Source organism: Schistocerca piceifrons, chromosome 6 (assembly GCF_021461385.2).
Source record: "Schistocerca piceifrons isolate TAMUIC-IGC-003096 chromosome 6, iqSchPice1.1, whole genome shotgun sequence".
NCBI lineage: Eukaryota > Metazoa > Arthropoda > Insecta > Orthoptera > Acrididae > Schistocerca > Schistocerca piceifrons.
This window is the reverse complement of record NC_060143.1, coordinates 392,950,441-392,974,915: the sequence shown is the minus strand read 5'-3', so window position 1 is coordinate 392,974,915 and position 24,475 is coordinate 392,950,441. Positions and strand designations below refer to the sequence as shown.

General features: G+C 40.4%; 1 protein-coding gene across 1 annotated transcript; it reads right to left on the bottom strand.

The window, feature by feature from the left end:
• Positions 1-895: 895 nt before the first annotated feature.
• Positions 896-22,710, bottom strand: LOC124802701. The gene is made up of 6 exons (XM_047263648.1): positions 22,608-22,710; positions 8,435-8,545; positions 4,906-5,046; positions 3,258-3,506; positions 2,766-2,876; positions 896-2,574 (listed from the first exon to the last, which is right to left on the bottom strand). The coding sequence occupies exons 1-6, from the start codon at positions 22,701-22,703 to the stop codon at positions 1,855-1,857; spliced, it is 1,428 nt and encodes a 475-aa protein (XP_047119604.1). The 5' UTR covers positions 22,704-22,710; the 3' UTR covers positions 896-1,854.
• Positions 22,711-24,475: the final 1,765 nt, after the last annotated feature.

Here is a 24,475-nt window from a genome sequence, read left to right as displayed (position 1 = left end):
TAATGGCTTGTTTCTGTTAGTTTTCACCCATTCATAGCACCAGTGCAGCAAGACCATATTGGCTAATGTTATAAGATCAAATTAGTCAATCATCCAAATTGTTGCCCCCTGCAACCACTGAACAGGTTGCTTCTCTCCTTTAGGAACCAAGGTTCAGTCTGCCCTCTCCATAGATACTGCTACAGTATGGTTTTACCTGCAGTATAGCTATCTGTATCACTGAAGCATGCGGTCCTCCCCACCCTGGCAAGGTCTGGTTCATGGGGAGGTTGCAATGGATATAAAGGTAAAAAAAGACATGTCTTTCATCTCTACTGTAGCTTTAGCTGCAGGTTGAGGATGGATGATAACCCAAAACACATCCATGTATGAAGTAAAGCTGCGCAGAAAAGTGGTTGGTTGCTGAGCTTCCACAAGTAATGAGGTTCTACTATATTTACTACAGGAATTGGTGACAAATTTTCTCAAAATTTTGTTCCTTTATGTTCTTTTTTATGAACTACCTCTTTCCTCTCTATCCATTACGAATTTTCTGATAAAGAGTGAGCACAGCATAAGTGCTTCTGAAAATGTCACTCACTTTGTTTATATCTCTCACTGTACCAGTTCACTGCTTGTTTGACTGGTAGAGATTAATTGACCAAAGAACTGAACCCCTTATTAAGTATTAAATCTTTATGAAGTTCTTTACAATGCAGTAAGACTAAATTTTGCAGCTTTATCTAAAAATGAGAATAATAAACCCTGATTTTTGATGTAGTGTTTACCAATTCATAATTATCTTATAGGATTACTCTGATTTAATCATACACTTAATATGAATGACATGCTTGGTAAAACACAACATTAATTGCTGGTGCCATTACTGTCATTTTTCTTTTATTTATCCAGTGACATTTACGGAATTTTGTCAAACAATTGCTGAGTTTGGCTGCATTGGAGTTTTAATTTCGCCACAAGCCTGTTTTGGCAAATATTTTGTAAGATATACCATAATTGCCAAAATAAGTCTGCATGAGAAAAATGTGTTATATCTGGGTAAATAAAAGAAAACAACAATTTCATATTTCTGTCAACAATGAGGTAGATTGCACAAAGAAAAAGTTCTGTGTAGTTGAGAAATATTTTTGTTTTCAGACTAACAGTAATAAACATTAAGTAATACAATTTATATCATACTGTGTTACAATCAATAGAAATTGTAATTTGACTAGATTTTCAAATCTGTGGAACACAGGGCCAGTGTAAATTATTTTCAAGTTTCATTCCCCTTGCTTCTGTGGTAAGGAGAGAGGACAACAAAAGAAAACTTTCATTTTGTTTTGTGTAATGTAGTTTGCAACACAGGAGATACTTTTTCATTCTCACAATTCTTGTCTATTTTCATTCTTTCTGCACTTTGTAGCAGGAAACAGAAGGAGTCTCCCAAACACAGTTCCTCTATTATCCAAAGATTGTGACTCACTCATTGTGTTATCACTACCATTCCTGCACTGTTTTACTTTACTTGTCTCAGACATTTGGATTTCTTCACTCAATGTTTATCATACTACATCTTGCTGTAATGAAATTACTTATTACACTGAACACAATGGCCTGTTCTGTTCTCTACCATGTTTAGAAGGTTTCTTCCTATGCCTTCTAATAGGTGGAGCATGTGATATTTACACTGGTAAAAATGAGAGGTTTGTTAACCACAGAGATTTTCTCTCAGAAATATGAGAGAGAGAATACTGTTACTGCACACTTTGCAACAGAAGCACAATAAATATACTAGGAGAAGCAGAAGAGGAGCTGCAGGTTGGGTAGGATTGTGACTGGATACTGGGAAGCCACTTCTCAAACTTAGGCATATCACCTGCTCATACAGCCATTGTTTGCTGTATCCTGTTCAACAAACCTCCTTTCTGGCCACTTACATTGATCAAAATGATCTAAGAAGTTAATCTGTTGACAAGATGGAAAGGTCCGACTACATTTTGGACATTTCAGCACAGTTTTTGGCTCTTCTAGTTCCTCACTGATTGGAGGTTTCTGCTGTTGGCAGAGTTCGAAGTGGTCTAAGAAGTCTATGTGGTGACCAGGTGGGAATACAGCACTACACCCAGGGCAAATTATGTCCATACGAGTTTGTGTTGCTATACCACCATCTTCATCTTCCTCTTCTTGTGTTGAGACTGGGGTACATGATTGTGAAGACCTTCTTGAGTGCCGTTGAATTGAGGGAGGAGAACCACTTCGGTATGGAGTACTTTTCCTTGATGCTCCACTTGCTGCCGTTGGAGAATATGTATGTACAGGGAAAGAAGTAACGGAAGCCAACCCAGAACTGCTGAACCCCAATGTCACAGCACCTTCACCAGATACAACGGAGAAGCTTGTGCATGGAGAATCTTCAGGAAAATTATTTTTAAATGTTTCAGTTGTTTCACAGCTTTTTTCCCTACTGCCAGAGTCTTCTGTATTTGAATCTTTGACCAGTGCAGATGATGGATTTCTGCTGGCAACTTTGTCACAGGTGAGGTACATATCATCATCTGATGTCATGTAACAACCTCGCGCTATCAAGGATCCCTGCAAAGGAAAACCGAAAGTAATACATCAGTAAGATTACATAATAGTTCATGCAGACAGCAAGAATATAAATTGATACTTATCTACTGACATCTGTTGTTACTTTCTTTAACGTTGCATTCAACATGACCTTACTCCAAGATTAAATATGTTTATTGAATTAACTAGTAGTTATTATTTTGGATTCTTACCCTTCTTTTGCATGGTTCCACAGGTTTAGGAGCTATTGCTGTATCCTCTAAAGGAATACAGTGCCCGCAGCTTGGGCACTGGAATGGACTGCGCAAGCGTTCTTCTCTCAACTGTGGTATAAAACAAGGACATTATGATCATGTAGAAAACCACAAAAAAGGTGGGGTATGGATATATTCATTCAAATAGCTATTGTGATAGTTTTGACAGCATATTTATGCAAATAGTGTAAGCTCTTATCCGAGTTTTGCTTATATGTAATGCTTTCATGCAAGTTTTCCTGCAAGTGTAAATTTCTTGTTTGATTAACAACACTGTAGTCTTATCTCATGGAATAATAAGTGTTTACATTTAATACTGCAAGTGTTTTTTAATCTGTAGTTCTGAGGGGAGGGCGGTATGTGTGTCTGTACAAGGAAGTAGATAAAGATACTTAATGAATTCCAAGAATAGTAGAACAGCTTTCCCCTGTGCTGGCTGTAAGATCTCACCTTGTGTGAAAGATTCCGTAAGTCCATTTTCAATTCTTCTACACGCTTCTCTGCTTGTTCGCGCTGCTGCAGGGCAGCAATTTTCTCTGCACGCTCTGCTTCCCAGTCATCGCGGTGGACCTGCGCCTGTACCCTCAGAGCAGCTCCTTCTCGTTCTTTCTCATCAAGCTCTTTCCTCAAATGGTGAACCTCTTCTCTCAGCTCCAGATTCTTTTGTCTCAGATTTTCAATTTCACTGCCAGCTGAGTTCTGTTAGTAACACAAAGATTTCCAAGAAAAGTTAGATTTTGGAGTAGAAATAGTACAGATAATGATGGCAGTACTACAAATGTAATATTTTATACATTAGTAATGCTTGCACTAAAAGTGAATTTCAGTGTTAATCAAGGCTTTGATATGCCTCTTAGGAGAGGATACTAACAAAGTAAACCTCCACTCTTAGGTAACTGAAATGTGTGATAAGAAACACAGCCGTTAAGCCATTATTTTTATGTTGGTATGTGATGCTTGACTTACATGCCTGATTATATGGTTCGAGTTCTCTTGCCTTAGGTTCTATTTATCAGCATATTTAAGTGCATAAAATCTCAAATGATGCCTGATATACCATCACTCAACAAACTATTATTTAGTGTGAATCTGTTAAGTAAAGTGCAGAAGTACTTAATGAAGAAATAAATATTTGTAAACATCAGTCAAGATATATGAGCAAGTGTTTTGTTTATCTATAACAACTTCCATCATGGTCTGTTAGATCAAAGTAACCTACAACTCTAACATCCCACATTTGGATATGACTTGCAGCCCAAAACTAAAGCGTGAAAGAAACCCTAGTATGCAGATAAACCATTATTTGCTGAATATCACCTCTCTCAGGCGAGAGGCTGACAGCTTATGTAGGAAACCTTCCTGGAGTTTATTAAAATAAGATGGATGAAGTCCGAATTTGTCTGTTGGAAGTATCTGGACGGGTCCATTGTTAGTACATTCACAGTTTGTACTACATGAAATTCTGTGTGGCTACAAACTGTGACATGGTACAAATGCAGCCTTCAGAACGCTCTTCTCAAAAGCACAATACTTAAAACAACACTCCCTTAGAGTGAGTTAAATACTTATCTCTATACTATTAACATGAAGCTTAGTTAGTTCACTGTGTTTATTTGTTAGAGATTGTTCTCAGTACTTCAAAATTCAGTAAATTTTCCAAAAAGCTAGTCACAATATTTTAAATGATCATCTGATAAATACAACAACTTAAGCATAAATCTTTGTTTGCTGCCTGGCAAATTTCACATATGAAGGAACAAATATGTGACAGTACTGCCAAATATGATACCATAGTCTTTGTTGATGTATTCTGGCATGAAAATTGGTGGGAGATCAGAACCACATACCAGATTGTATTCAAGCCTGAAAGCTTGCCATTTGTGGCAATATTCTTACCAAGAGCTGTCGAGCACTTTAGCCATTATCTCTCCCCAACTATCTAAGCTCCACGGAAGCTCTTCTGCATATTCAGATGGATTAGCACCTCTGCTATAGTACTGATTATCAATTACCTTTTAGAGAAACTAATTCTAACAATGCAAGTGGCAAGAAATCCATGGTAATATTAGAAAGTGAATACAAATGACTGGAATCATACCTGTTTGTTCAAGTTAACAGCCGAGTCCTCAGATATCTTATTCATTTGTTCTTGTTGTTCTTTTATGGTTGTCAAAAGTTTGTCTACATACACTTGACGATCGTTATTATATCGCTGCCACCGTTTGTTCACCTGTGTTACCTGTAAAAAATATCTAGTTAAATGGCTCCGAAATTTAATGAAAAGTACATGGAACTATTACCAGTGCCCTAGAAACAATGTAGTATTTACCTGCTCCAACATCCGTGCAACATAGGTGGGGAAAAAATATACTGAATATTACCCCTATCTATGTGTAACAATACATTTAACCCTTTAAGTGGCACTGATATGTACCACTGGTAAACAACTGGAATTACCATGAGTAATTGTTTTTTCTCTTGTTTCAATGGTATGAACCTTGATCACTTCATACCTCAGGGCATACTTAAAAATACGTAATAAATTGATAAAGTTTATTCATTGCTGTTCCCAAAGAGTACTTACTGACATATTTCACTGTAGAGCTAGAAAAAAACCTTTTGTCACTTAAAGGGTTAAATATGGTTATGTTGCTATCACACTTTAGTGATGCAAGTTTTGGAGTCAGTGCACCAAGAAAATTAATTCAGTAGCTTGTAAGGATTTATATATTTTATATTGCATGCACAACATATTTCAGAAACCAGACTGCAATTGTAATAGTTGAAGAAGTGAAAAGGAACAGTAGTTGATAAGGAAGTGAGATAGGATTGTAGGACGTCCCCGATGTTATTCAGTGTACATTCAGCAAGCAGGAAAAGAAATCCAAGAGAAATTTAGAAGAGAACTGAAGTTCAGGGAATATCTATTAAAATTTGGAGGTTTGCTGCTGATATTGTAATTCTGTCATGGATGACAAAGGACTTTGAAGATCACGTGAAGGAAACGGATAGTTCATTGAAAATGTGTTAAAAAGTGGGTACCAACAAAGGTTAAATAAGGTTAATGAAATGCACTCAAATCCAGTCCATTGAGGACACACACACACCACACACACACACACACACACACACACACACACACACACACTAACGCGTGCGCACAGTGTGCTTATTTGTGTGGATGTGTACTTTTCTTTTCAGAAGAAAGATTGCGCCGAAAGCTCTGTGGATAACAGTCTTTTCGTTGTGCCTGTCTGCAGCTAATCTATACTTTTTCATACTGCAATATTGTTTATATCAACGTATGTCAGTTTGGTCAGTAGGATCTTTCTTATATAGCTCTAGCTGTTGAGTATATTGAAATTCACAATGCAGTCGTTCTCCTTCGACCAGTGACAGTAAGTTACCGTTTTTATAATTGGAGGCCGTGGTGACAAATAAGAATAAACCTAATGTAAACAAACACAAACGCGATGATTGGTCAGAAGCCGTAGCACACGTACAATGGTGTTATTACGCTGTTGGAAGTAGGTCCTACTTATGTATAAGACATCTTATTACTAAGTTACGTTAAACGAAATTTTAAGATACTCAGATGTATAAACAGCCATCAACGTTTTCCTTAATCACGCTTTAGCCACGAAGTTTTTATTTCAAAAATCGTGTACAGTCACAACCTCTGCAGCATTGTGTACCGATTGTCACGCTGTTAACGCGCAATATGAAAATGGCTTTCTGATCCACAGTGAAACACGCGCGTGGAAAACGGTTAAAAAGCGCCGAGAAATAGGCTGCTCTCAATGTTTTTTCATAAATTTACAGAGATAATCGGCTTTGAAGTTCTCCCAGGGTTGTATATACTGCACTAGGTCAATAATTACAAACTGCACGTGTAGCGCAGTCGGTAGTATAATGGGATGTGAACCAGTTGCGGTTTATCGTGTGTCTCCAGTGTCATTTTTTTTCTCGTTCAATTTGAAATACCTACATCTCGTAATCATAAAAATAATTTTTATAAATAATGCACGTCTTCTTGTTTCTAATTACATATTGGACGCGAAATTCCTGTTTCCATTTCAAATACACATTCTTAATTATCGATGTTTTATGAATAACTTTTCAAAAAAGTTGTTTAAATTAAAAAACATAATTTAATTTTTAAAGCAAAAATGAAAACCAAATCCTCTTTATTTGGACTATGTCCATCGTTTTAAACCAGAGGTAGATTAAGTATCGTAGAAACATGAAAAACAATCATTTTCACAGCATCGAGCACATAATGCAAATGCTGCATTTTTACAGTTGCTCTGCACCACTTCAATATAAACCCAACAGAAATGATGTGGAGCCAAGCTGCGGGACATGGCCCGAGAAGTAACAAGACTGTTAAGCCGCCAGACGTACTGGAACTATACGCACTCAGCTTTTTCACACGTCACTGCCGAACGCTGACGGGATATAGAACGGCTCGCCATGGAAGAGAAAATGATGCGCCTGGTTGGCTTCGTGGATTCTGTTGTTGATAGGCTTGTTATCAATGTAGCCAGTGACACTTCCAGAAATGAAATGTATTTCTCGGATTCGGATAAGGAAGGAGCTAAGAGATTACCAGACAACTTTCTGTAAGTAATACCTTCAATGGCTTCAGTATTTATACGGTGAAATCCTTGAATACTCTCTTACGGTACGCACAGCTTATGCAGAAAAATTACCCAGTGGTCAAGTCAGGAATTTTCATCATCCTTGTTTTTAATTACAACAGTACGTTAGCTAAAAAATGATAACGTGTTGCGGTTTTCGTCTAGTCGTCTAAGGAGCATATTGTGGGAGATTTGCAGCCACGTCACTGCAGGCTAACTGTACCAGCTGACCGGCCAGTGCTGTCCAAGTTAATTGCGCCGGTAAAGCTGTTGTCCCGTATTATCGCTAAGTTGATGTGCGCGTAACGCACAGTACAAAAGTACCCTTATTATCGTACTCTAGCCACCTTGGCTCCAGTCCCACGTGAAACGGAAATCCAATGAGGTTCCAGCAAACGCGGAAGAATACATAGTGCAGTGCTTACAGCAGGTTTATTCCTATGGTAAACGGATTATAGCTCGAGTAAAGTAACTGTTTGGTTATGTGCTGGCAAAACGAACAACTGTGTCAACACAATCTTTGTACGTTCTGTTATACTTATGTCACTCATAAAAACAATTTTTCTTCTGTAGTACGATATTTTCAAGTTTTTAATGCCTTTTGAAGGTCTACCCAAACTCCCTTTGTTCTCACTGTACGGGAGTCTATCACAGTCTAACTGCGATTGTATTGCATTAGTCGCCAAAAAGGTACTGGTTGATATCCCTTGTCAAAGTTGACGGGCAGTGTAATTGTCTTCGGTGCTATTGACTGCTTACAAGAACGGGAACAATGCTTATGAATGAATTTCGAATAAGCAATGAAGAGATCCGATTTTTCATTAGAAGCATCATAGCTAACGATCTGAAGATGCTACATTAGTCTAATCGATTCTGCAGAAAGCTAAAGTGACACGAGTTGTAACATTATATGACAGTACACTAAACACGTTGAAGAAGTCAAGAATGTATACAGCTAAGGCCACGTTTATTCGGTGAGCTACTTACGTCCGTTATGATAGCTTGCAACTTCAAATTTTCCTCTTGCATTGACCGATAATTCCTCTTCAGTTCGTCGTATTCTTCGGTCAAAAGGTCGGAACTGCTTTCAGAGGTATTCTGTAACAGACGTAAATATACTTTATGAAGTGGAATTCGGTCGAGTACGACAATATTCATTCTATTTTATGATTTAAAAAGAATAAACTTCGTGTTCCACAGTCATATGAAATTTGCGATTTGCTTGACTACGTGAGCAATCTTCTTTTGGATGTAGTGCCATTTATTACATTCCAGCCGAAAAGCTGTCATCAAGCCAAAGTTTGTTTTTAACACAGTCCTTAACCAGGCATGGTCTGTTGGGAGAGGAACCGTATGCCGTTGCCTTCTTCGTCCTTTGGCTGACTGACCGGCCTACCGACGCAGCCAGCGGGGCCGGGAGGTACCGAACAGTGCAATGTGGGTTCCGAACCACGGCGTGACTGCATTTTTCACATCAACAAACATTACTACAGGTGAAGGAAGGGAAAAGTGGTAGATAAAAATCCTAGGAATGATCGGGAATCGAACATGATAACTATAGTATTTGTAGTTTGGCAATTTACCACCAAACCACTGAGCAGCAATGAAAAATTGAAGAGAATATCTGCCTGTGCCCAGACTTATCTACACAAGGCAGTATTTTATCGCAAGGCAGTTTCATGGCCATCAGAAAATACACTACAACCAGTCATAATTTCATTAAATAAACTATTTTTCTATTATGATTTCTGAATTAGGCCCCTCTTCGAGAAAGTTTTTTTAGTATTTTCCCTTCTTGTCGCTGAAGTGGTAAGTTTCATCATATAACCAAACAAAGTAACGTATATCACGTACAGCATATGAATTTCTTGTAAAGTAATACCGAATTACAGAACGTATTTTTGTGAAAGACAATCACTTGGGAAACGAATTGAGGGCAACATGGCGGACAGAATAGATACCATAAAAAATCCAATTAGACCCTGTTGGTACTTCGTACAGAAATTGGCTCACGTTTTTATGTTTATTCGTAACTAATTTAGAAAATGAAAAGTATTACAGTTTTGGAAGTACATAAACAGATCAAGTATCTTGTCAGTCACATTTGAGAACTTCATTTTAAAAATAAGTACAGATTAGTTGCCTAAATTAAAAAATGGAGGCTAATAATCCAAACGAGTACTTTTTCGAGTGTCAACAATAATTTTACCTTGCTTCAGTTAGGTGTTCAAATCAATTGGAGAAATGATTGAAATTACTTGATGGTTGTCACATGAACTTCGATACACTATACTTTGAATCTTTATTGTCTGACCGAGCGAGGTGGAGCAGTGGTTAGACACTAGACTTGCATTCGGGAGGACGACGGTTCAATCCCGCAACCGGCCATCCTGATTTAGGTCTTCCTTGATTTCCCTAAATCGCTCCAGGCAAATGCCGGGATGGTTCCTTCGAAAGGGCACGGCCGACTTCCTTCCCCGTCCTTCCCAAATCCGATGAGACCGATGACCTTGCTGTCTGGTCTCCTTCCCCCAAACAACCCCCCCCCCCTCCAACCCCCCCCCTTATTGTTTTGACTTACTGGTGAAAAATTATAACAAATGACTAACCAAAAAATAATTTTCATAATGAATTCCACAAAAAAAATTTACAACTGTAATCTACAAGTACAAATTTGGTGGAAAGCCCATTTGACAAAATATTGGAATCATTAAAGGATGTGTTATTAAGTACAGATGAACGAAAAGTAGGGAAAGTAAGGTGCTGGATGTGTAACCCTAATACTCAAGAAGGATCTCCAGCCTCGTTGCGCGCAGCGGTTAAGAAAATGAAAAAAATGGTTCAAATGGCTCTGAGACTATGGGACTTGACATCTGTGGTCATCAGTCCCCTAGAACTTAGAACTGCTTAAACCTAACGAACCTAAGGACATCACACACATCCATGCCCGAGGCAGGATTCGAACCTGCGACCGTAGCAGTCGCGCGGTTCCGGACTGGGCGCCTAGAACCGCTAGACCACCGCGGCCGGCAAGAAAATGAATCACATTCGGGAAAAGCTGAGTAAATCTCCATTCGGTCATCCAGATGTAGCTTTCTCTAAATCGATTAAGGCGATAACCAGGATGGTTCCTTTGAGATGTACATTGCCTATTTCCTATCCAGTTCTTGACCTGTTGGAGCTCGCGTTAGTCTAATAATTTCGTTGTTAAATCCTAATCTCTTCGCCTTAAACCTTGCTTGAAAACCGACAGAATGCGCGCCTGCCTTATCCATCCTATTAACGACAATGTTTATGAATAAGACTAGTACAGACTGGCACGGCAACTCGCGTTAAGTGTTCGGTCTGTTTATCCTAGAACGCGAGACGCTGCGACACGCCTGCCGTGCTTACAACGTGACGTCACACGTACATCAGCAGCTAGGGACACGTGCCAGCCTCGCGCCACGTGTCTGCCCCCCACCACTGCCCTGCCTCCCAGCCACGCCTCTTCCGCGAGCTGTGGTCTACTTCCGCATGCTTTTGTTTCCTGCTTTCTGGCTGACTTGCATGGGATGGTTGGGTGCCGGTGGTAGAGGCGGTACGAGCAAATTATTTGCACGATCAGTCAACAAAGCCGTACCGAGGTAATACTGCGCCCTTGGCAGAAACCCCAAAGCTGTCTCCCCTCTCCACAAAACTACCTTCCTGCAATTATTCTACGCAAATTTTATAATCTGCTGTGCAGGACTTGCCCGTGGGCGTGATGCGACCCCTGCCAGGCAGATAGGGAACGTATCTACATCTACATGGATACTATGCAAATAACATTTAAGTGCCTGGCAGAGGGTTCATCGAACCATCTTCACAATTCTCTATTCCAATCTCGTATAGCGCGCGGAAAGAATGAACACCTATATCTTTTCGTATGAGATCTGATTTCCCTTATTTTATCGTGGTGATCGTTTCTCCCTATGTAGGTCGGTTTCAACAAAATATTTTCGCATTCGGAGGAGAAAGTTCCTGATTGGAATTTCGTGAGAAGATTCCATCGCAACGAGAAACGCCTTTTTTCTAATGATTTCCAGCCCAAATCCTGCATAATTTCTGTGACATTCTCTTCCATATTTCGCGATAATACAAAACGTGCTGCCTTTCTTTGAGCTTTTTCGATGTACTCTGTCAGTCCTAGCTGGTAAGGATCCCACACCGCGCAGCAGTATTCTAAAAGAGGACGGACAATCATAGTGTAGGCAGTCTCCTTAGTAGGTCTGTTAATTTTTCTAAGAGTCCTGTCAATAAAACGCAGCCTTTGGTTAGCCTTCCCCACAACATTTTCTATGTGTTCTTTCCAATTTAAGTTGTCCGTAATTGTAATACCTAGGTATTTAGTTGAATTTACGGCTTTCAGATTAGACCGATATATCGTGTAACCGAAGTTTAACCAGTTCCTTTTAGCACTCACGGGGATGACCTTACACATTTCGTTATTTAGGGTCAACTGCCACTTTTCGCACCATTCAGATATCTTCTCTAAATCGTTTTGCAGTTTGTTTTGATCTTCTGATGACTTTATTAGTCGATAAACGACAGCGTCATCTGCAAACAACCGAAGACGGCTGCTCAGATTGTCTCCCAAATCGTTTGTATAGATAAGGAACAGCGAAGGGCCAATAACACTACGTTGGGGAACGCCTGGAATCGTTTCTGTTTTACTCGCCAACTTTCCGTCAATTACTACGAACTGTGACCTCTCAGAGGAAATCGCAAATCCAGTCACATAACTGAGACGATATTCCTAAGCACGCAATTTCACTACGAGCCGCTTGTGCGGTACAGTGTCAAAAGCCTTCCGGAAATCCAGGAATACGGAATCGATCTGAAATCCCTTGTCAATAGCACTCAGCACTTCAAGTGAATAAAGAGCTAGTTGTGTTTCACAGGAACGATGTTTTCAAAACTCATGTTGACTGTGTGTCAATAGACCGTTTCCTTCGAGGTAATTCATAATGTTCGAACACAATATATGTTTTAAAATCCAGCTGCATATCGACGTTAACGATATGGGCGTGTAATTTAGTGGATTACTCCTACTACCTTTCTTGAATATTGGTGTGACCTGTGCAACTTTCCAGTCTTTGGGTACGGATCTTTCGTCGAGCGAACGGTTGTATATGATTGTTAAGTATGGAGTAATGCATCGGCATACTCGGAAAGGAACCTAATTGGTATACAGTCTGTACTAGAAGACTTGCTTTTATTAAGTGATTTGAGTTGCTTCACTTCTCCGAGGATATTTACTTCTACGTTACTCATCTTGGCAGCTGTTCTCGTCTCGAATTCTGAAATATTTATTTCGTCTTCTTTTGTGAAGGCATTTCGAAAGGCTGTGTTTATTAACTCTGCTTTGGCAGCACTGTCTTCGATAGTATCTCCATTGCTATCGTGCAGAGAAGGCATTGATTATTTCTTGCCGCTGAAGTTCTTCACATAAGACTAGATTTTCTTTGGATTTTCTGCGCGGTTTGGAGACAAAGTTTGGTTGTGGAAACCGTTATAAGCATATCGCGTTGAACTCCGCGCTAAGTTTCGAGCTTCTGTAAAGCATCGCCAATCTTGGGGATTTTGCGTCTGTTTAAATTTGGCATGTTTGTTTCGTTGTTTCTGCAACAGTGTTCTAACACGTTTTGTGTACCAAGGAGGATCAGCTCCGTCGTTTGTTAATTTATTTGGTACAAATCTCTCGATTGCTGCCGATACTATTTCTCTGAATTTAAGCCTCATCTGGTCTACACTTATATTATTAATTTGGAATGAGTGGAGATTCTCTCTCAGGAAGGCGTCAAGTGAATATTTATCTGCTTTTTTGAATAGGTAAAAGCGACCGCAGGAAAGAAAGACTGTTTACGAAATAACTGGAGGGAGAGGGATACGTGAGTTATCCTACCCTATGTGTTCATATTTTCTGCCAGTGAGCCTTTCCCTCGACCCGCGACAGTAAACGCAAGCTGTTGTCACAGTCATTTCTACAGCGACGTTTCGTACTTACGCTCATGTACAGCCACGGATTCCTGCTGCGACTTTGCTACAATATTGTAAGCTGTCAGAGGTCGGCGAGCGGGTTTTCATGCAAATGTGCTATTTGACCGAAAGTTTTCGATTTCTAGCGGCTGAGATCGGAGCAAAGCAAGCAGAAAAGGTCGAAGGGATATGAAATTTACTTGCCCCTCCAGCCGGTACTTTTGCTTCTTCTGTTAACATTAAGTGGGAATTCTCGTTTTTGTTTACCGCAGATTAAACCACGTCGTCCCGATATTCCATTGATGAACAAAGGAAGATAGCTACCTGGACTGAGGTCTTTCAGCCGCGCGGAGTGGCCGTGCTGTTTGAGGCGCCATGTCACGGATTGTGCGACCCCTCCCGCCGGAGGTTCGAGTCCCCCCTCGAGCATGGGTGCGTGTGCGTTGTTCTTAGCATAAGTTAAAGGGACCGAAGACCTCAGTAGTTTGGTCCCTTAGGAACTCGCACGCATTTGAACATTTGAGTTCTTTCAGTCTCAAAGCATTGTACAAGAAAAATGCAAGACATGGACTGACGGGATGCACCATCGCGCCTGACAATAAACATCATTTTAATGCTAACATTTTTGCCTCACTCTGTTCTACGGGAGTGCTTATACAGCGCTAGACGGTGAACGCTCGTATAACCAAACGTACGTCCTGCTATACGTCATCGGCTGTATTGCTCAAGCATCTGGTCTCTTAAGACAACTGAAAGTAGGCCTTATTTATGTGTTACGTTTTTGTTGTTGTTCTAGTGCGAATGAAACTGACACGTGCTGAAGCATTGAAAATCGTAATATTCTTTGCTAATAGCTTTTCTAAACGTTTGATCCACGTAATTCTTGTATCCAGTTTCACTGGATATTAGTTTTCTTCCGGACGTTGTGATACTTTTCTATGGGTGTTTGTGGCAATGAGCGGAATGCTGAGCTAGGGTGAATATTTGGACTATCTCACACACAAGTGATCCCCCTTGTATGATTGTCATTGTCAACACCGATGTGGGTCGCATGGTGCAATATTACCAACGATCACCCGACTATTTATGCCACTCCGATAGCTGAATGTAGTAGCGTACTTCTCGGCAGACTCGTGCTGGCACTATAGGAAAATTTGCCCTTAGCAGTTCGCCACATCACGTAGTACTTGTTTGATGTACGCCTTTTTCTGGACAGTTCATTCCCAACACTGAATTTGGCTGATAGGGCTGTAAGGCTAGTCGAATCGTATTCTTCCGACCGACTGGTCGGCGGAGTAAGGATCATGACTGATAGAGGCTATGGCAAGTCCCAATTTCACGCCCCCAACTCTGCCGACTGATGAACGTGTTCCAGGGAAATGGGATTGGTCGACGTACTCTGTTCAGTTAGGCGAATGTTGCTGCTGGTTTCAGATCGTATTTCATGTAATTAACTATTTCGGATACAGAAACGCTTATAATTCTAAGAGTGAAATTACTTCACCGCGAAATCCGCAGGACATTAAGTATATTACCGTGACATGTAAACTTTTGTCGAAAGTGGCGGAGGACACGAGTTGGAAGACAATTTTTTTTTTCCTGGCCTTATCCCGTATCCTCACCGGGTCGACATCTTATTCTGAATTTAGTGGTACAAGGTGGCCAGATTACCTTCCCGTCTACGACAATTGTCTAAGCTGATTGCACACATCTGTGCTAAGAAAAACAATTGTAACTGGAGAAATAATAACTTAGCTTTCCAAATACTACTACAGTAGTTCATAATATGCACTCAAAGTCAAGCAAGCAAGTATGAGATAAACGTGGTGCCTGTCAGAAATATTACGTAGGCCAAAAGCGTTGATCTTTTGAAGTTCGCTTTACTAAACTTTATAATTTAGATAGTAATAAAACAGCTTTTGGTTCTCATTGGGAAAAGAAAGAAAAAAAAGTTGGCACAGTATAGGAGGTACAGATGAACATCTTGATACCTGTCATGTTCCTAAAGCACAATTAGGAGGAATAGCTCCACACCTTGATGTCTCATCAGGTTCATAAAGGATGTCTTTGGATACACGTTAAGAGCTTGAAATTTCTTCTAATTTTAAAAGGCATCTTGTCATGGTCCGCTCGGCTCCTCCCGTCGGAGGTTCGAGTCCTCCCACGGGCATGTGTGTGTGTGTGTGTGTGTGTGTGTGTGTGTGTGTGTGTGTGTGTGTGTGTGTGTGTCGTCCTTAGCGTTAGTTAGTTTAAGTTAGATTAAGTAGTGTGTAAGCTTAGGGACTGATGACCTCGGCAGTTTGGTCCCATAAGAACTTTAAACTTTAAAAAAAAAAAAAAATCTCGTTAGATGAACAAAGCGATTTCCGTATTCATGTCTTTTTCGAGGACCTTTCTGATCTGTTACAAGGCCTTATCTCGCTGTTCTTGCCTTTTTCTTCATTGGGGTCTTTTTCCTGTTTCATACTGACTGTTAAGTCTACACTTCAGACCACCAGAAAATAGTTTACTAGTCGCATCGTGTATCATAATCCTAGTGCACATCTAGCTTATCTACAGAAGTAGTTAAGAATTTTTTTTACTAGTCATGACTGAGAAGGCTTTTTCTCATAATAAATTTTACAATGTGAATATTCTTAATCATATCTTTGATCTTTCAGAGTCACCAACGTTATATCATTACGTAGTCAAATCTAGACTTCATTTCCAACATAGTGCAGTTAACGAATTACTATGTAAAGCCGCTTTTACAGCGGAGCGGACGAACAAAGTAAATGAGAATTCTTCTTTGTGTAAACGCCATAAAAAACTAGGTGCGCGTGTGCAACCGACATTCGGTTTTGTTTGGTTGGCTTTCGCATTTCTTCGCTCATTGTTTCGCTAGTTGACAGTTTTTCAGAGAACCATCAAGAAAAATTCGCTTTCTCTCCGCTTCGGTGTTAGCAACAAAAAGCTTTCGTCTGCTGTCTCTTCCACTTTTGTCGTGGTTGACGTGAGCTGCGTGAACGATTGGGTAGTCCGAAGAGGATGTAACGCTGCTGATAAAATAATATAGATATCATTCGTGCTTCCTAGAAAATTGCGGAAGCACTCAAAAAGATCTTGCAAGAGGTGTGAGAAAGACAAATTCATTGGATGCTTGCATAATGTAACGTATTTTCGAAGATATGAAATTAGAAGAAATTAATAAAGATCTTTAATTGTTCTTTGCTCTTAATATGTCGTGCTTTAAATACCTGCACCAAACGGGAAATTAATGTGAGAGAAGCACAAATGACGTTGCGAAAAAGTTTAAGTTGTGGACTTGAGTGTAACCATATCTATTTCCAGTTGTCGCAGAAGAGAAGGAACCTCTGAAAATTGTCTACACTAGCTTTGAATTTCTTATGATGAAACTGGTTAAAGTTTGAAGAGATTTCTGGATTGCAACGGTCGTTGTAAACTTCACTCCACGATATTTCGAATGGACACCTGCCAGTCATCTTCAGCGAAGACCGGCTGCAGTCGCAAAACGTCTTCGAACACTTAATTCGCCGGTAAAATATTAAATGTCACATTTCTGTAACTTTTGTCAATTTTTGTCATATTTTTTCAACAAAAATAAGTAGAGAGTATGTAGATGCAGCCAAAAAGGTTCTTGCTTTAAATAGTTAAAGATCTGTTGCTCGTCAGCGTATTCTGCACGGCGACCTCTCTTTCACAGCGTCAGAGGTATGGAACCCTTATAGGGTCACGGTCTGTGTCTCCGACTGTTAAAAATCCTTTTTCTCAGGAATGGGTACACGTATCGAGTTGAAATTTTGGCACATGCCAAGGACTACAGTCCCTTGGCGGTGTAAAAAACTGAAGCTTCTAATTCAGTTCAATCAAAAGGACGCCCATTTATGTCAGGTATTTTGATATCTTGCCAACCGGGCGCGAAACGGAAACCACTGTGAAAACCCGATGAAGCTTTCCACGGGATATGTTGGGCTGTGTCTCTAACATGCGTATCGAGCGCATCAACATCGCTCCTTTTCAGTTCTGAGCGTGCTCGCCGTGAGCTTTCGCCCGATTTCATGCAGTAAGCATAACCCGACTGTCACGCATTTCCTTCTTACTGACAATTCTCGGCAGCACATTGTAGGGGCAACGAAGACGCACCTGCAGGGATTTCGATAGGAAGTCTTTGATCGCCAACCATAGAGCCCGGACGCGGCTCCCTCTGAGTTTTATCTCTGTTCACATGACCCTGGCTACGATGAAAACAGTTTGCCACAGGCAACGAGCTGCAGACCAGCGTAGAGAAATGGCGGAAAGCAAAGATGGCTGTCTTCTATGACGAGCACTACGATAACATTTTTGATTTTCACATTGGTTTCCGTTTCGCGCGCTATCGGACCTAACTTTTTGGATAGCCCTCGTAGACAAAGGCAAAAATTGTCGAAATTCTCGATTCTCACGATGGAATGAACTATATGTATACATAATTAAGTTTGTACGAACACTGTGCTCGAGTCCTGCTCGCACTTATTCGTATCTTTTTTAACCAGGTTAACTGACGAATTGGTAATAAGTAGGAACACGAAAAAAATCTTTACTTTATGGCCAAATTCGGTGTTATTTCTTGCCAAATATGGTGTTATTCTTTACCAATTACTCTGTTTTTTGTCAGTTTCGGTGCTATTTATTGCCATACAGTGCTATTTTTTGTCTGATTCGTTTTTCGCCAGTTTCACTATTTTTTGCCAGTTTCTATTTTTCTCTTTTCCGTGTTATTTTTTACCGAATTTTGCGTTATTTTTTTGCTAAATGAGGTGTCATTTTGGAGCTGTTTTTTGCTATTTTATGTATTACTATTTTGCCAGATTTGGTGTTACTTCTTTGCTAAATTCGGTTTTACTTTTTTGCCTAGTTAAGTATTTATTTTGCTAATGTCGCTGTTATGTTTTGCCAGTTACGATAATTTTTTTAAATTTAGTGTTATTTTTTGCGGATGTCCGCAGCTCGTGGTCTTGCGGTTGCGTTCTCGCTTCCCGCGCACGGGGTCTCGGGTTCGATTCTTGGCGGGGTCAGGGATTTTTCCTGTCTCGTGATGACTGGGTGTTGTGTCGTCTTCATCATCATCATCATTCATCCCCATTCCGGTCGGAGGAAGGCAATGGCAAACCACCTGCACTAGGACCTTGCCTAGTACAGCGATGTGGGTCTCCCGCATCGTCCCCTACGCCCCTCGTGAGTTTGGGACATCATCATCATCATTTTCGTCGATTTCGGTGTTATTTTAACTATGGAGATGATTTTTTTTGACAAATCCGGCGTTATTGGTTTGTCGACACGGTGCTGTTTTTAGCAAATGCATTTCAACATTCAACGGATATTGGTAAGCCGTTATCCTCAGATTTATAACATTTTTATACCAGAAAACGACAGTATTTAATAGAAATCGGCGATTTCACATTATTTCACTAAAAATGCGCCAATTTCGTGTTATATTTCGCGTTATTTTTCGCGTCATCCTTTTCGCGAAGTTTTCCTGTAGCTAGCAATGAGTCGAAACCGGTAATGATCAATACCACTTGTGTAACTTTACACAGAAATATGTAGTTAAAAAAAGAATCTTAGTGATTTGTCTTATAGGTGCTTTCACACTGCCGTAAAGCACTGTCCAGCTGTAAGGCAGTCGGTGGCAGTGTGACGCTACCGGAAGAGGAAGTGTTTTAAGGTCGGCAGAGGAAAGAACCGCTCAGCGCGGAAACATCGCCCACGGCACGGGGGCCGGGGACTACCTCGAATCTTTCCGCCACGCTTTTCCTGCTGCCCACCAACAGAGCTGTATATCTTAACGCTTGTTGGCACAACTGCCGTTAACAGTATTCAGCAATTACAGTGAACGCACGTTTAGGAAGTGACGTGGCGTGCTAGACCACGATCCTATCCGCAGGGGGACAAGCTACACTCACTCGATGTTTACGGGGAAGTCGGGGGAAATAATTCATAGTGAAAGCATTTTTGAAGCTTACCCTACGAAAATTTGTTATTGACTTCTCGGCTAGAAATAAAATAGTGTGTGTTAGGGAACGAAAGTTTTTATTGAAATGTCACCACAAAAAGTGAAACGACAGTTTAAACATCCGATTCGAGCACCCAGAATTGCTTTATGGTCAAAGTGCATTCGGCAAAGACTATGCTTTTGTGGCCTTAATTAGCGTGAAAAGTTTAGAAGGTGTTGGTTGCGATTTGTGAACTAAATCAACGAAAGCTATCTGAGTCACCACGAAATCGGCATTGTTAATTGCTTAGAAAAAGAAATAGATCTTCCATAAGTTAATTTTTCAGTAGGCCTAATATCCATACATGTTACACAAATAAATGAATGTTTGTGTGTAATTTCCACATCTCTTCCTAAACCACTTGATCGATTTCAACCAAACTGGATACACGTATTCCTTAGTGTCTTGCAACAATCGCTGTCTGATTAAGAACCATATACCTGTCATAGTTAAGGTGATATGACGACAAACACTGCGATGTGTGAAAAATGCCGCATCGTTCATGAAGTTTTAATGCCTTTGTTTTTTATTACTAAGACACTCCTAAAATCGAGTCATCTTACGGAAATACCTAAGATCAGGCAGCGCTTTTGACAGCTTTCAACTGCGACGCCGTTGTAGTTGTTTCTAATAGAATATTAGTAAAATAAATGCCAGGCACTAACAGTTACTGATGACAAAACGTTTGAATGCGAATCTGTGTACAGGAATATCAATTTGAGATGAGCAGGTACAATGTTTCTAGATTGTTGATTTGTACATGTACCATATCTGTAAGAATATATAAATTCAATTAAACTTTTAAAAATGTGCAAATCTTATACGAAGAATTGCATTATTAAATTTGAATACCCGGTTTACAGCTTAGTTTGCGTAGACTAGTGTGTAGATTTTCACAATATACAAATTCGTTTAAAGAAAAAAAATTGTCTGTGCACACCCACACAGTCTACACGAACGAAGCACAGAGCGCAAAGCTAATTAAAGACAAAAGGAAAATAATTATAAACGCCAGCACAGCACAAAGTCTTTCGTAAATCTGAAAAGAAGGAAAAAGAACTGAACCTTTCCTTATTGACGAAAGAGCTGTTCGTAGTCCATAGGAAAAAGAAAAATGCTCTTATCGATCTTCTGATTGAAGTAACTTCAGTTTTGATATGACATTAAGGAAATATAGCTGAATGATGCGCGCAATATCGGGGCTATCTTGGTTTGACATTTTACAGAAACATTTCGTGGAAATGCCGATGTATTTTGTAACTCTGGCTATTTCAGAAACTGTTGATGGGGAACGCAACCGGCTGCAAATATTTTTAAAAAAGGCGCTAACTATGCAACACTTCTCATACGGTGTAGGGCCGGACGACTCATGACACAGTTAATAGTTGAATTGTATAATATTTAGAACCATAATTTAACTTGTTCGCTGACAATTAACAGAATAATTTACTTTTTTTTTGAAAATCAACACAAACTTGAATACAAAGGAAAGGTTCGAAAAGTCGTTCCTCCGTTCGTCTACATTTATATGCATTCTTTTTTAGCATAATTTATGGCTAGTACTGCAGTGATAGTTTTGGTGTGACAAGGTCGATTCTCTCTACCTGCTCCTGCATTATCTTCGTAAAATTAAATTATTGTTCCGTCTTTAATGACGCGCGAAACCAGGAAATGAAAATTGTGACTATTGCGGAACAAACGCATACCAACTTTTCTATGACAACTAATGAACACTTGTACTTAGTTTGAAAAAACATAACTACGACTGAGTATAAAGAACCGTAATAGAATACTGTGCTTCAAATGACAAGACTAGTCATTGTACGGTGTACTGTATAAGAAGACTTTAGTGACAGTTATTAACGGAATATGCAAGACTACTGAACAATTGTGTAGGCACTAGTGACAGTACATATCCAGTATATGACTTTTCTTATCTGTTGTTTGAAAGTGTTCTTCGAGATGCAATTGAGAAATGGACGGCAGAGAATTTTGAAGCGTATCTGAAACACTGAATTTAAATTACGAAGCTGGTTGTGGGAACACTAGATTAAGGATTTACCCATTTTTCACGCCGTGGTGCTTAAACGCTTCGAAACAGCAGCCACATCGCCATTGATGAATCCTTTGTATTTTTCATTTCGCGTACTTGTTTTGAGAACTTGCAATTCAATTTTTTTAGCAGGATTACGCTATCACCCGTAAATTAATAAGGTAGTAGCAATTTAAATGACCGGTATGTACAAATTTTATTGCACGGCAAGTTTTCTGTTCACGCCTGTCATCTACGTGCTGACAACAGTATTCACAGACTAGACTAGTCACTAGAGGGATAGGGCTCACACACTGCATAATCTTCCCCACCCCTCCCTCCATCTCTCTCCATCCCCACCACTCACACCCCCTTCCACCAGGCCTATGAAAACGACGGCAAAAAAAGCCCTTGGGTCTATGTTTTAAAAAATTACGTACTAGGATGCCTTAACCACATATTAGTGTGCATCTTGCAATGTCAGCATTGTATCGAATTGTATCTTCGGAAATGAACACAAGGGGCATCAAAGAGGAAACAAAACAGTATGATGTTTTACAGTTCACAAAGTCGTCTCTGAAGGAGGAACATTAAATAATGCTGAAGATCCTATCGATGTGTAAGAATGTCAAGCAATGTACATACTTAACAACTGTTAGAAATATTACCGTACCTGATACTAAATGAAATCCGAGGCCAAGAATTCGTCACTGTATCAACAACAGAAAACGGTTAGCACAATACAAACTGTATGTGCATTTAGTGCCATTTTCGACTCTGATCCAAATTACTCTGACGTTTGATGACAAACGAGTCTATGTACCACACGATTTATTTGAACATTGTTGACCATTTGAGAAATTTCTGAGATGGAAAGCTAATGCAGCCACTCGGATATTCACTTTAAGAAACGACACTTCGACACACCATTTGAAATTAAGCAACTGTCCACTACAGCTAAAGACACAGTCGAGCGGACAGTGAAAAAAAAAAGTGTTATAAAATGTTCACTCGTAGAAATAACACAACATTGTCGACTGCTGCTCTGAAGACTGATGCATCATGACGCCATGTGCGACCACATGACGCAGCTCACCTTCGATTTGTTGACGCGCCTTTGCGACAGTGACTGCGCGATCTCCGCTTTCCTCCGTTGCGCCGCTGCCATTCCACGACTCAACGTCACCTTCATGGCAGCACGTGCTGCAAGCTACTGACAAGGAACCTCCCGAGCACCCAGATAGCCTATTGGGTGGTATGGTGGGGGTTGGGGTGAGGGGGGGGGGGAGGGGGGAGCGGTGTCCGGCAGCCAGCCAATAGCGGCGATCTCTGACGACGACAGTTTCAGCCGTAGCGATCTCAAGCCCGCCAGTTGCCGGGGAGTTACCGCAGCGGGAGTAAGCTTTGCAGTGCTGGCGGCTAGCACGCGCCGGAGTCAGCTGATCACGTTGCGAGAGGCAGAGGACACCGTCACCTAGTATTGTCATTTACCTGTGTGTCTTCGACGCTGTATTCAGAGATCGAGCACTACGTGCATTCACATAGGAAGCTAACTACTGCAGCTTCACCTGCAAATAATTGCGGACAGTTTAAACAGTATCTTTTCGATGAGTCTGCGAAGCTCTACAAGTTTCGTTCGCGATGGTATTATTGTCGCCGGCCAGTGTGGCCGTGCGGTTAAAGGCGCTTCAGTCTGGAACCGCGTGACCGCTACGGTCGCAGGTTCGAATCCTGCTTCGGGCATGGATGTGTGTGATGTCCTTAGGTTAGTTAGGTTTAAGTAGTTCTAGGGGACTGATGACCACAGAAGTTAAGTCCCATAGTGCTCAGAGCCATTTGAACCATTTTTTTTTTTTTTTTTTTGGTATTATTGTCAAACTTGCTGAATTTTATCGAGGGAATGGATGGTCTAAAGAGTCTGCGTAGTCGTGAAACATATGCCATTCATGTGTAAATCTCCGAATTATGCTGCCAAGAATTCTCTTTACCAAGACCGCTACAGTCACTAACGCTCTGCTTTTCAGGTTTTGTCGCTAATCAATATATTCCATGTTTTTTATGTGTGTGTATGTGTGCTTATTTTCTTTTATTGTAAATGGGAATTTAAACCGGCCAACTTTTGTATTTTGGTGAGTTGAAGAATACAAGCAAACAAGCAGCAAAGAACATGCAAGGTTATAGATTTATTAAAAATTATCATATGCTCGATGGGCTGGCTCTATAATTTTTGTAGGAGATGGCTACGATAGGCTAATCACTGCCTAGCTTTAGTCGGGTATCTTATGAACGAGCACTTTTAATCGATGTTTGCTATCAGGTATGCTTTTCTCAATTTTCATAGGTTGACAAGTGCGCCGCGCGGGATTAGCCGAGCGGTCTAGGGCGCTGCAGTCATGGATTGTGCGGCTGGTCCCGGCGGAGGTTAGAGTCCTCTCTCGGGCATGGGTGTGTGTGTTTGTCCTTAGGATAATTAAGGTTAAGCAGTGTGTAAGCTTAGGGACTGATGACCTCAGCTGTTAAGTCCCATAATAACTACGGTGTGGCGCATACTCGTAACTCTACACTATTTTTCATTGTATGTATTTGCTTCCTATATTAAAATGTGAGAGAATATGCAGGTTTTTGGACGAGATATAAGGTTACTACTGCACGAAGTGAAGACGGACCGGGGTTCCGTGTTAGTGCCGTGGTACAAAAGCCACAATATTTCTGTCATCATGCCAAAGTTATTTTGAAATCTTAATTCGATCTGATTTCAAGAGACTCAGTTGGTTACAAACTTAATATGGTTTGTGTCTCCGGATGTTTTCGAGTACTGACTACTAACGGTTTAGAAATGTATACTTTCAAACAAAACAAAAAATCACTCTGTAATGTTCTCTGCCTGCTTTCCTTCTCATCCGCCAGTATTTTGTAAAATTTCTATGTCTATTTTGATTACATGTGTTCCGAAAGGTGGTCTGT

What these genes read in the sequence shown, in the direction of transcription:
- LOC124802701 (XM_047263648.1), bottom strand. Translation starts at nt 22,703, where the DNA reads ATGAAGGTGACGTTGAGTCGTGGAATGGCAGCGGCGCAACGGAGGAAA. An exon ending in GGCGCGTCAACAAATCGAAG is followed by an intron (nt 8,546 to 22,607) that starts GTGAGCTGCGTC and finishes CGTCTGTTACAG; the next exon opens with AATACCTCTGAAAGCAGTTC. An exon ending in TGCAAGCTATCATAACGGAC is followed by an intron (nt 5,047 to 8,434) that starts GTAAGTAGCTCA and finishes TATTTTTTACAG; the next exon opens with GTAACACAGGTGAACAAACG.